At 44.6% G+C, this 13109-nt stretch overlaps 1 protein-coding gene across 1 annotated transcript in view; it reads right to left on the bottom strand.

The window, feature by feature from the left end:
• Positions 1-4562: 4562 nt before the first annotated feature.
• The window catches only part of LOC128707367 (serine-rich adhesin for platelets-like), a 35166-nt gene continuing 26619 nt past the window's right edge, over positions 4563-13109 (bottom strand). The window contains exons 7-12 of the mRNA XM_053802320.1: positions 10248-10456; positions 9231-10134; positions 7581-8122; positions 5490-7378; positions 5224-5419; positions 4563-5144 (exon numbers count right to left, since the gene is read on the bottom strand). Coding sequence (XP_053658295.1) covers positions 4563-5144; positions 5224-5419; positions 5490-7378; positions 7581-8122; positions 9231-10134; positions 10248-10456 — 4322 coding nt within the window. The remainder of the gene's footprint in view (positions 5145-5223; positions 5420-5489; positions 7379-7580; positions 8123-9230; positions 10135-10247; positions 10457-13109) is intronic.

Genomic DNA, 13109 nt, shown 5'->3' with positions numbered 1-13109 from the left:
GTACACGGGTAGGCATCACAAGATGTAGGGGCGAAGTGTGTAAAGGGAAGCAGCGAAACAACTTGTAGGTGAAAAACGAATTATAAAACAAATCAAAAACAACTTGTTCACAAACGGGAAAAGGTAAGACACAACAAAAAAAAACAACCGCTAAAATAAGCTAAGCATGGAAGCGAGAAGCGTGAGAGGCGAAACACAAACAAAAGAGCAAGGCGCGCTGTACTACGCGATATTGCACGCTCGCTAGCAGCGCCATTAGTGAATCAAATCAAAATGCGTAATGTTTTGGAATAAAAGCATTCAGGGCAAGTGGGGGCGAACAACCCTGCCCGCTCAACGACGAGGGAGCAAAACCTTTCAGAACGGTAGCAGAACTCTACAACAGTCGCATTTGGTAAGCAAAATGGGTGACGGTTCAGTAGTGTTACAATAATAGTAGGCGATGCAAAGGAACGATGCGAGGGAGGGGTTGGGGAAACAAATTAAAAAGCGAAGCAAAAGCAAATCGGCCAGATCGGCGATGGGGCGGGGTTTAGTTGTTGCGTTCTTCATTTAAGTGTCGCGTCTAATTCGAATTTTTCCTATTTAAGTCCGGTAGTGTGTAATTGCAGTGACAAAAAGATGAAAAATAAGCAGAAACAACATTACTTTCTTAGTAGGCAGGTCCGCAAACAGCAGCAGCAGAAGGCGCAGTTATGTTTGCCGTGATACAGCAGCTCTTTAGCAGAAACCACACAAACTAAAACTAAACAATTAAAAATCAGCTACACACTGATTGGTGGGTGGGGGTGGGACGGGGTCTGTAGACGAGAGGAGGGGAAGTGAGGTATAAATCGTTTCCTGCCCTATCTTTCTCCTCAGCCTACTGTGGCGGAGAAGGAGAATAGGAAGGGTGTGGGTTACACCTGCTATGCCTCCCTTAGCTGCCTGCTTCTCCACCCCATTTACACTCACCCCCTCGTGTGTCATAAGCAACAGAATCTATTTAGTGCAATTTTGGGGTTAGCGGTGGCAATGGGAAAAAGGGGGTGAAGGGGTTCCCTCCCGGGGGGAGGGAAGGAAATGCTAAAGCAAGCCATGACAACGCCAACTCTCGCGCTCCCCCGTTCAAAAATCAAAACAAAAAGTAACCCTCCCCAAAAAAGCAAACAAACAAACAACTCACCAAAAAAAGAGCGTTGTAGATATAGTTGATCGTCGTTTCATGATAGTTTATTCAGCATTACTGATAGATTAGCTGGCTTACACTACTAAACAGTGATTGTGAATAAAAACCTAGAATGAACAATAGCATTGCCGTGGGTTTTTGGTTGGATGCGGATGACCTCAACGCATGAAGCAGCTCATGATGACAGAAGAACGACCTCTTATCATCTTACTTTCCTTTCGTTCAAATCCCTGTTGGGCGAGGCATAATTCCTTCAGAAGAGACCGAACGATATCAAGAGTTCATCAACGCAATGGAATTAATATTCAACTTGATCCCATATCCATTATTCTCCAGTATTTCATACTACTGCTATTCCGTTTTCACATGCTGTAGTTTCCGTGATCATCTTCTACTATCAGCTTTCAGTGTTTAGAGCATTTTTCCAACAAAATTGGAATACAAGCGCAACGAAACATTACTATGTAACGCTCTGTAACGCTACTTCAGTTTCTGTTAACGGGGTTTTAGTCGAATCCAAGAAGGTGAAAGGTTTAATATTGTATTATAATATTTATTATTAATAATAATATTGTAATGGATCGTTGAAAACAGTCCGTTAAACAAAGTTAAGTTTATTTAAGTTAAATAAAACATTTAAACATAAGAGTTCCGTCCATCCAGTAGATTCCTTCGCAGCTGGAGCTCCATGCAACCAGTACTTCGTTCAGGCCTGAAGTTCTTTCCCACCAGAACACACTTCACACTGAGAGTTCCAGTGGCGTAAAGGTCTCCCAATTTAGAAGAAAGTTCCCGTATGAAGTAACGAGATCTACAACAAACATGTAACATAGGGAACCCGCCGCACAAACACACGACGAAATGTGATGAGTGATCTCGTTACGGAAAAAAACATGGCTGCCATTTGTTTGTTTTTCTATCCTTTTTATTTTGCCTTTTTAATTGCGCAATCGGTTAAACAGATACAAATTGTGTTATAAATATATAAAATATTATGAAATAGTGTGTGTGTATGTGTGTGGGTGTATTTTATCGCAACACACAAACGGAAGGAACCATCGGACCACGAATCGGTTTCGATGATCTCTCACCCCGTGCGTTATGTGGGTTGGGGGGTGGTGGACTTGTTCCATCAATTTTTCATCATACTTTTGTTCGTTTCTGTTGTTGTTTGTTTGAAATAGTATTACGACAGCACATCCATCCATCTCACGATTCGTTTGTTTCATATTGTTCTTAGGGCTTTATGACCGTTTGCTATATGCGTCATACGTGTGTATGAGTGTTTCTTCGACTGCCACACACGGCATGTATAATAGAGTAAATGATGTAAATGTTCATTCTTTTGATTATCTCATCTGTTCCGAACGTTGTGTACGCGTTTTTTGTTTAAGGATATATTCTTATAGGTTACTGCTTCACCATTGCAAGTAGTAGTAGTAATAGTAGTAGTTCCATTTATATGCGCTAGAGTAGGTTGCGTACTTTCTTGACCTGGTTCTACTGCAGTCGGGGCATTCCAATTCCACATGCACTGTTTATCTGTGTCCCTTAGCGTTAAGCTCAATGTCACGTTCCTTCCCCCATTTCTTGCCATACAAGCTCCAAAATAGAACACACTATTTTCCAAAGGTTACAGAATAATTTATCGGGAGCAAAATACGCGAAATTATCGTTTCGTCTTGGCTGGTGTATATGGTAGTATGTTTCTACTAATCGCGATGCCACATAATGGGACTGAGCTACCAGACACAGTAAACAGTTAAGGGGGAGGGCTATTCATTTTAACAACTACTAAACGCTATGGGATTTGCTGGGTTAAAATATTCGATTATTTCACGGCTAGCGTGCGTTAAGTTATTCTAGGCGCGCTCTCGGCCCCGCTATCTGCCTTTCCAGTGTTTGTGCCACATTCACATCCACATGCACCCTCCTCCCGGCTGTACTACTATCCATCAACATTATTGAAACAGTTTTGCATTACTTTTTCCTACCAATTATTAATAAACGTTACCATATTCGGTTTAAAGCGATAATCAAAAGGCAAAGGATAGGCTATAGTGTGAACGAGAAAGAGAGAGAGAGAGAGAGTGGCGCGCGCGACGTAGAATAACGGTTGAAACACACGTAGTGTGTTGCCATGTAACAAAAATTTAAAACAAAAACAATGAGAAAAAGCATACATAGTTGCACACGAAACATAAAAATGGGATAAATAAAACAAAATGTGCAACAGGATACATGTGAGAGATTACGCCTACTATGACGACACCACATGAATACAGCAAGCGTTGAAAAAGGAGAAAAGCGATTAAATGTTGTTTTTTTCCAATGATCGTCTCTTCTTGGGATTGCATCGACGAGTCCTCTCTTCGTATCGCGTTTACTACACATATTGTTTTTTTCTCGCGCATTTCCACTTCCTACTGTGTGACGCGTGTTATTGCTAGAGATTAATGTACGCACGACATGTTGGCTTAATATCCTCTCCCTCTCTCACTCTGCACACGCGTGTCATATAGACCGGAGAAAAAGCGTTCCCGTGACGGGCATCGTACAAGGATTGAAACGTAATATATAACCCTACTAATCATCATGCTTGGCATAAAACAAAAGATACACACCCTATTCGCTAAATTCAGTAATCGTAGTAGGCTAAATAATTATACCGAACGGGAACTCGGAGATGTGTGCTTACTTTCTCGCTTTTCGTTTCGAATCTTCGTTCATTCCATACATCTCTTGGGATGGTTGGGGATGGGGTTGGTTTGCGCATTGCTCGTTTTGCGGCGATTTCATGCTTTGTTTCGTTTCGTCGAACATTCGTAAATATTTCACTGGATTTGAACGTTCTCCACACGCACCATCTTCATACCTTGCAAAACAATCCTATCTTTCTGCGTTGGTCAATAGGGGATGCGGTCAAGGATGAATAGATGATGTGCTCGTAATGCGAATGTATCGAAATGATTATTATGAAATGAAAAATTCAGGTGCACTACTTCAGTTATGTGAGAACAGGAGTTATTGAAGCTTGTGTCCAAATCTCAACGGACCGCTTGTCTTCACCTGGAGGGTTTTCAGCAGAGGTTTTTTTTGTTATGTACGATATTTACGCGTGACATTTATGTGATTTTCTTGATGTGGGTAATTTAAGAAAAGTGAATGATTGTGTTTTTCTTTTGTCCCCTATTTTTGGTGATAATAATCTTAAATTGCCAGAGATTGTTACTTGCTGAAGTGTTTTGCTCTTAATCGTGCCATCACACTAACTTAAACACGGTTAAACAATAGGAATATGCGTTAATGGTTTTGTTTTAAACCGATCATCGAATAACTATACTCCCCTCATATCGCAGAGAGTTCCTTGTTGCTCCTTCTCCGTTTAGTGACATCACATTGCTTGCGGTATGGACACGAGCAATTGGTCAGCGGGCTGTTGTTCCAGCAGGGAGGAGGAGGTTAATACCGCATCAGCCACATCATTGCCGGTACCGTTCGTCTCAGCGGTGATCGTTGGGGATGCTGCCGCCGTCGTTGTGGTTGTTGTGGTGGTTGCCGCCTGTTCAGACGAAGCTTGCGGTTTTGGCTTCGAAATCGGAGCCGGTTTCTTCGCACCAGACGCTGGCGAAGCGGCGGTAGTGGATTTTTTCAACGGTACACCGTTTTGCTTTCGAACTGACGGTGAGGTCGCAGTGGCTTTGGTGGGAGCCAGGGAGGTGCGCATTGTTGTCGTTTTACCTGTCGCCGACGACGCGGTAGTGGATGATGTCTTAGTCGCAGTGGCAGTTTTAACGTCCAGCGGTTTCTTACCGGCCACCGTCGTGCTACTTGGTTTGGTGGCCAAACCAGTGCCGGTTGTTCTGGTAGTGGTGGTTCCCGTCCGCGGGACTGTGCTACCTGTGGTAGAAGTAGTTGTCTTGGTGGATTTAGTGGACGTTCCATCAGTCGTTGTTGTTCCGTTCGTTAGTGAACTCTGAAAATCGTAACAGAAAAACCCGATTTAGAACGAAATTCAGTAAGCCTGACAAATGTGTACGGAAATGGGCGCATACCTTTGCTGCGACGGTCCGCTTTACAGTCGTTGTGGTAGTGGTTTTAGAAGGAACTGAGGCACTCGATACGGCGCTCGACGGACGCGAAGTGACTGTGCGTGTCGTTGTGGTAGAGGACAGACGAGAGGAGCTCGTTTTTCCGGCAGCGGCGCTTGCAGAGGTGCTCGAAGCTGTAACTGTTTTAGAAGCGGCAGTTCTACGGGACAGAAGAATTGGGTTGAAACCATGCATATATCCTGGCAACCGGATCCCTGAGCTTTACTTACCTGGTAGCCGAACTTGCACTGGCCGTTTTCGTGGTGCTTGATGATGTGGCGGAAGTCACCTTTGTTCGGGCAGCCGCTACTGACGAAGTCGCAGACGTTGTCTTCGATGTGGCCGTCTTTGCCGCATCGGCAATCGGTTTCTTCGCTGCCAATGATGGTTTGCTCGATGTAGCACTTGCCGGTCGTTCCTTTACACCATTCATTGCTGTCGATGCCGTCTTTGCTGTGGTAGATGTGGGTGCTTTCTTAGCGTCAGTGGTACCTACGGGCGGTTTGCGTGCTGCTCCAGCTGTACTGCTGCTGCCAACACGCGATGCGGTCTTGGTAGCACTGTCTTTGGACGCTGCAGAGGATGGTTTTGTGGTTACACTAGAAGCTGGTTTCTTTGCCACAGTAGTTGTCGTCGAGGCTTTTGGCTTAGCGGACTTGCTGGTCGCAGTGGCCGTGGCAACTGCTGCTGCTGCTGCCACTGCAACTGTGGCGGCAGCTGCTGCAGCAACGGTAGCTGCAACATCTCCAGACGCTTTTTCAACATCCGGTACCTGTGTTACTTCGATTTCATCACGCTTCTCCTCGGTGGTGATCGTTGTTGGTTGAGGTGTTTCTACCGGCTCGGACATGCCCAACAGATCAGCGTAACCTTGCGATGACTGCAGCGCTTGCTCGTTGCTAGCTAGTTGCTGAACAAGTGGTGCAGCCTGGGTGGCAACAAACTCCTGCTCATAAACGGATGTTTCTTGGCGTAAATTCGATGGTTCCTGTCCTTCGAAATAACTATCAGCGGTCTTCGTCAATGTTAAATGGTCTATTGAAGATTGCAACATCTTGAATTCGGGACTTTCCGATATATCCGAGACCATACTTTTCGGAACTTCAGCCGCGGGAATTTGATTGGAATATTCATGGTACATCATATCATCCATCTCCCCCACACCACCCGAAACTTCCATCGTATCTTTCTGCTCCACGTACAAATCTTCCTTCGCGCTGCCATTTGTGTCAATACCAATTTCAAATGTTGCCTCTTCGTCGGTCGGGAGTTCCTGTACCTTGTTCAGCAATTCCATCTCATCCGTTGCATATTGTCCACCATTTGTGTGTGTAACGGCATGCAGAACATCATCAGCACTGTCTTGCGAAACGTATTCACCATTGGTTATGTCAGCAATGTTAGATGCTTGTGTTTGTTCCACAACCGTTTGCTCACTGAATTGGGTCAGATCGAACGGGTGTACCGCCATCGGTGATCGCAAACGATGCTCTCCTGCACTGTCATCGGCACCGATGGCCCCGTTGTCTCCCCCGTATTCCTCGAACTCGTGCGGTCTCTTGTCCATTTCCGTTTGGAAAACCGTTTCAGCCGGTACGTCCAGATCTTCCATCGAAGCCACAGCACCCTTGCGGGGACTTTGTGCCACTATTGCGTCATCACGCAGCTTGATGTTTTCGTGCAGCTTGGCATTCACCTCACCAGCAGCGGATCCGGCTACCGGTACGAATTCCTTCGCATCAGGATTCAACTGCCAGCCGAAATCTCCAGCGGCTCCGCTGCCATCCTGTTGCTGCAAATTCATACTCTTTTCTTCAGTTTCGTACAGATGTTTCTCTTTTAACTCTTCACCGTCGGCAGTCGGACTCATCGTATCGTCCATATCAGAACCGAAAAGATCCTTTTCGTGGCTATATTGTTGCTGTTGTGCCGGGAAATTCTCTACCGGAGATACGGGTGATTCCGGCGAGAGTGGTTGCTCGGCAACTGATCCACCGTACATGCTAGCCTCCATGTTCACGCTATCACTAGGAACGTACGGTACCGCCTGTTCAATGTTTTCTTCGTTTAAGCAATTGGTTTTTAGCAATTGGTCCGTTGTAGTAGGCAATGAAACGTCCTGGAACAATAAAAAATGAAACGTTAGTTGCGTGGTTTTCTACACTGCCAAATAATAGAACTGTTACACCATCACATACAGCTCTCGCTTGCTAACCAAACTGCACAACATCAATGCATGCATACTTGATGCATGCGTGTGGCTATTTTCTCACTTTCACACACTCCAAGCACACGGAGGAAACAAGAACAAGAAACCCTACCTCTTTGAAATCGTTCAGCAAATTGACAACTTCCTTGGTTTCACCACCACTGATGACATCATCAACTTCTTTCGTACTCTCCGACACGGTCGATTCCGCGTTGTCGCCAAGAATATCCGCCGCCACCAATTCACTGGTATTCGGCACAGCCGTCGTTTCGTCGTGCTGTTCTTCTACCGCTTCACGATCCTCCTGCTGCTCCTCTTCGCGTGACAGCGTCGGTGTTTCCACTTCTTGCGTGTAATTCACCACCTCTTGTTCGAAATGTTGTTCTAGTTCCTGCAAACGCTGTACGTCGCTTCCCTGCAGAAGCTGCTCGTCGTCGTCGTTGTGGGGTGCGAAACTGTTGCTCTGGTCTACCGTATGCGTAATTTCTTCTGAAGGCTTGCTTTCCGACTGCTTTTCATGCGCTGGTTGCGATTCTTGTTCCTGTTGCTGCTGTTGCTGTTGGTTGTTCACCTTCACGTAGTCCCATTCGTCTTCTTCTGAATCTTCGCAGCAACCGGCATCATCATCCTGTTTGACGTCTGCACTACGATGATCTTGACACAATGCGAGAAAGAGACGGAAAAGCACACGGTGAGGTTTGGGCGATCGCTCACGAGCTGAACAAAATGACGGCACCGCGGTACAACAATGTCTCCCGTTTATACCGGTTGCGTTACCGTTTGGGACGAAGTGTGATACTTTTTTATTACTGCAACCTGCGTTATTGCTACGTTTCAAACCAAACAACTGATTATTACCACGATATGGTAGATAGGACAAACAAACAGTTAAAAAAATCGTTTTGATATTCACAGCACGGGCAAATAAAGCCGACACAGTTCGCTATGATTCATCGGTCGCTAGCACACAAAAACTGACTGAACGAGAACTGAGCATCATGCAGACACGGAACGCGCGAGATGTGTGAAAGAGAAAACAGACAGTGCGCGAGAGTGCGTTCAAAATGAGAGCGAGAATCGAGGCGTTGCATTTTGTTCTTCCCGTTGCAAATAAATACCGCCCTGCTCCTAGATAATGGTCGCCCGAAGAACGCAAACGTCAAAACTTGGCTCAGCAGCGTTTGATGCATAAAGCCGAACCGTACTGGACGACATAATTCGTACTAAAAACAATGTCAATATGATCTAAAGCAAATGTACGGCGATATTTGAAAAACTGAACGATGTTTTGCTTATTTTAAATTACTTTGCTATGGCTAAATTCAGTTTTTAAGGAAAACTAACTGATAAAAATATATGTTTATAAATAATAAATGCGGGTTCCTTCTCCCTAGCATGAATTGCATGTAAAAGAATAATCTTTTTCAATGGCAATATGGCTTATAACCGATTTAGGAGAAACAACTAAAAACAAAATTACCAAACACTATTGTTCTTTTGTGTCTTTTGAATCTGCATAGAATAGATTTCCAAATTCTTGCATCCCTAATCTAATCGATAATACACTAGACAAAAAAGGAATGAAAACGATGGGTGAGCAATTCGACATCCGACATGCCATGCTCCATGCCATTCAGCATTAAAAATGTAAGAGACTATAAGCAGATTAAGCATATCTAGGGAACAATAAACTAATAAACGCTTCCGGGGAGGAAGCAACTTTCTATGGAGTTCAAACTGTAGCATTGTTCTCACTACTTACCAGTAGCATAATCACTGTCGAACACCTTCTCGTGGTGCAGATCCACCTTTTCAGCGCCATCATCCACCCCATCGAAATCGGAATGCTTCTCCTCCGCCAGGAGTTGTCCATCATCATCGTCCTCGTCCTGCTCATGTAGCATTGCCGCACCGCTAACTTGCTGCTCGATCAGCTGTCGCCGGATTGCCTCCGGAATGCCGAACGAATCGAGCTGATCGATCAGTTTGTTATCGACGATTGAATCACCGCCTAGCAGATCGTTAACGATCGGTTCGTCAATGGATTTGAGAGGAACTATTTCATCCGCGTTCAGTTCTGCCTTCAGCACGGGTACGATTTCTGCAGCCTCATTTTCCGCTGCACCCTCTAGCAACTCGTCTTCGGTTTCGATGGGCTCATCGTAGTGATGTTCACCGTTGCCGTTGACGTGCGGAATTGCGTCACCTAGATGATGCCCGGCGGACAGTTCAACCGGATCGGCAGCGCTGACGCTCGATGGTGATGTAGGATCTTCCTCTTCAAAGTCATTGATGCCCGATACGGCCACATTGCTGGGTAGATCTAGTGGTGCATTTAGCGAATGCGCGAAAGGATTGTGATGGTCCATCGTATGTTGTTCTACACTTTCTACGTTGGGGATCTCATGCTCGATGTCACCATTATCGAGCTCCGATGACTTGACTGCCTCCTCTAACAGTGGACTAGGCGATTGCTGTTTGCTGTCGTGCACACCGTCAACGTCCGTCTCCGGCCCGAGACCACCATCTGATAGGAAGTTCATATCATCCATCGGGACGACGCACAGCGCGGCGGCAGACTTTGGTTCCAGCAGAGCAACACTTTCAGCCATGAAGTTTTGTAGGTCGTCGAACGTTTTACGATCTTCCATGCTGAGCGCGTTATTCTTTAACAACGAGAATGAAAAAAAAAGAACCAAATAGATAAGATAAATAATTATAAGAATATATTCCCTAAAACAGCAGATACTCGACGTATAGCAGCGAAGCGAATACATACCTCACCAAGAAAACCATTGCTGGCTGCACCATTAATCTCCATGTTTTGGCTGGCACGCAGTTTTGCGTTAATCTCTATTTCTTCAATAAATGGAGTTTCCTTAATGATGGTTTGTGGATCTTTTAGGAACACTATTATCACCGTAATATTGTCTCTAGTCTTATCCTTTGCAAAGGTTATTAAATAATCTGTAACTTTCTGTGGATCATCTGCGAATGAAAGGATTAAAAGAATACATTCGTAAAGTTATAAATAATGATTCCAGTACCTTTCATAGAGTGCGTACAGTATAACATTAACTCGTCTATTACAAACAACGGAAAGCTGACGTTACACGCAAATATTCGCACAAACCTGAAAACTATACTAATAACAAGGCTAAGCAAACAATCGATCACAGTTTGTATGGCACCCCCGTGGGGAAATGGTCGAAGTAAACCGATCCCCGCCTAGGTAATAGCGATGGATATTTGCAAATTTGCATTGCATGACATCATACATTCGTTGGAGGCGCGGGTCGGGGTCGGGTTTTTTGTCGAATTAGGTAGCCTAAATTGTGTTCTACGATATTCCAAGTGTACCTTGCCGTGAGTAATGGAAGCTCCCGACAAGACACTAATGGTTTCACACGCCAACGAACTGTCAATCATCAGAAGAAGCGATTATAAGTATACTTTATAACAACAATATATTACCGATCTAGTCGTCTGGCACAACCAACGCGCATTTGCATACACATTCACGCAATTCGCAACGCAGCAGCACGATCGCGCCCGGTGGGGGTGTGTGCTTTTACACACTTTCCACGTGGCTTTTGGTGGGCAACAATTTGCTCAAACCATTTGCTATTGCATTCTCACGCAAACAGCCAAACAAACGGTTCACTTGCTGCTGCAACAACGAAAATAAAAAACCAACACTCAACGCTGTGCTGCTGGGAATGTGGATAATTTTTCGCAATTTTTCTCGCACCACTTTCCATTCTTTCACCGAATGTACGTTTCGGGCGCGCCTCGGTCTATTAAAAAAGTTTGATAATTATCGCAATGAGTTTGCAAAAACAAACAGCAAAAATAGAGATAAAGGATCACCTATGTTCCAACAAATGTACCAGAAATAAATACTAAGCCACAGACGAATGATCAACAGGAAAGCGAATGGAGGAGAGAGAGAGAAAGAGAGAGAGATGGTAGCGCACGCAAGCACGTTTAATGGTGGAAAATTATTAACGGTACATACACGCTTCCGAAAAAAACAATCAAACCTCAATGTTGGTCAATCAGATGGCAGATTGTGAGGAGCTTCTCCACCAGTGAGAGGTGAACAAACCAAAACCTTATGGAATTTTGGCAACAGTTTTCTGCTACGCGGAGGAATACGCATTGAAAAAGCGTAAAATATTTTCGGAACTCCTATTTGGAACTTCTTTGGAAGTAGTGTTATTAGATTAGAGTTGCTGAGGCACAATTACAATGGTTAGTGTTTCAGTTGAATTAACAACAGCTTGTTGGTCACGCTTCGCGTACTATTTGTCCCAAATTTGAAAGTCTGTTCAGTTGCACAGCAAGACCAAATTGCGCGAAGAGAATGCGGATCAAACATTTAACAGCAATAAATATAACACCATCAAATGCTGCGTGGGGATATAAATATATAGCCAATCATAGTCCAATCAACGTAGAATAATGATTGGAGCACCACACGGAGATTGGAGAACGGAATCAATAAATAGATAAAGTGCAATCACTTTCTATTCTAAGTGTTTTTGGCAATGTATAAATTTAGCCTTTCTTCAGGTGAGGTGAGAACATTGTGCAATAGTGTTTGGTGAGCCAAAACCATCAACCAAAATGAAGGTATTCAATTTCCATTTTTAACACACAAATCGATCCATAATGCATGCGCACCGCCAATCATATACATTGATGATGTTTGGACACTCGTCTAAGCCCCCGTGCTGATGTGTTATGCGGAAGTTTACCTTTACCGCCGACCACCAGAAGCGAGAATAGCTCCAGGGGCTAAAGTATGACGCAAACGGGATCAGTGTAAAAACAGCTTGACTTTTCTGCGCAATTGCTCTTGAGCAATACTTTTTATTTGATATGAAACCTCTTTTATCCTACCGTGCATCTCCAGAAGATGTCAAAGCAAAGTCATTGAAATGATTAATTTGAAAAGTGGAAGGAATAATTCGTTTCATTCCGGTAAATGTTCCTATAGCGCGGTTGGTTTACCTCGCGTACAAGCATGTCCACAAACGCACACAGCAACTGCAGGAGACGCTTTGGAAGGTGCTAAAAGCATAGGGAAATACCAACTGAATGCCAATGCTATTTTTGGAGCGTGTAACCACATAGGTACAGCGTGTACTGACTACGGCTGTATGCGCTACGGGTGGTGCATCGCACACCGATCGCTACACCAATACACAACAACAACATCGTGGCCAAAATTTCCGAATGACAGTGATCTTCACGAAACACACCACCACCAACTCTCTGTGGCCCTCAAAAGCAGAGCCCTTGACCGCGACGACCCTCCCCTGCTTTGACCCTTTTGCGACCAACAAAAGGAAAAGAAAATCCAACGCGGCACCGAGTCTACCGGAAGCGTGGCGAAAATGTGCAGCACACGATCCACGGCACCAGCACCGATGAAATAGGCGAAGAGTTTTGGAACGCCTAATGAGGGAGAGCCGCGGCTTTAGACATTGGGACGGTGAAATTGACAAATAGAAAATCTTCGCTTCCGAAAGCAAAGTAATATAAATATATGAAAGGCAGCAAACGGACCACGAATCTTGGGGTTGAGGTGGATGGCAATGGTGTGACAGGCAGAAAGGCATCAAGCGGAAGCAGA

This window comes from Anopheles marshallii, chromosome 2 (genome assembly GCF_943734725.1).
Source record: "Anopheles marshallii chromosome 2, idAnoMarsDA_429_01, whole genome shotgun sequence".
NCBI classification, from domain to species: Eukaryota; Metazoa; Arthropoda; class Insecta; order Diptera; family Culicidae; genus Anopheles; species Anopheles marshallii.
Note: the sequence above shows the minus strand (reverse complement) of the source record. Positions and strands in the feature narration are given on the sequence as shown.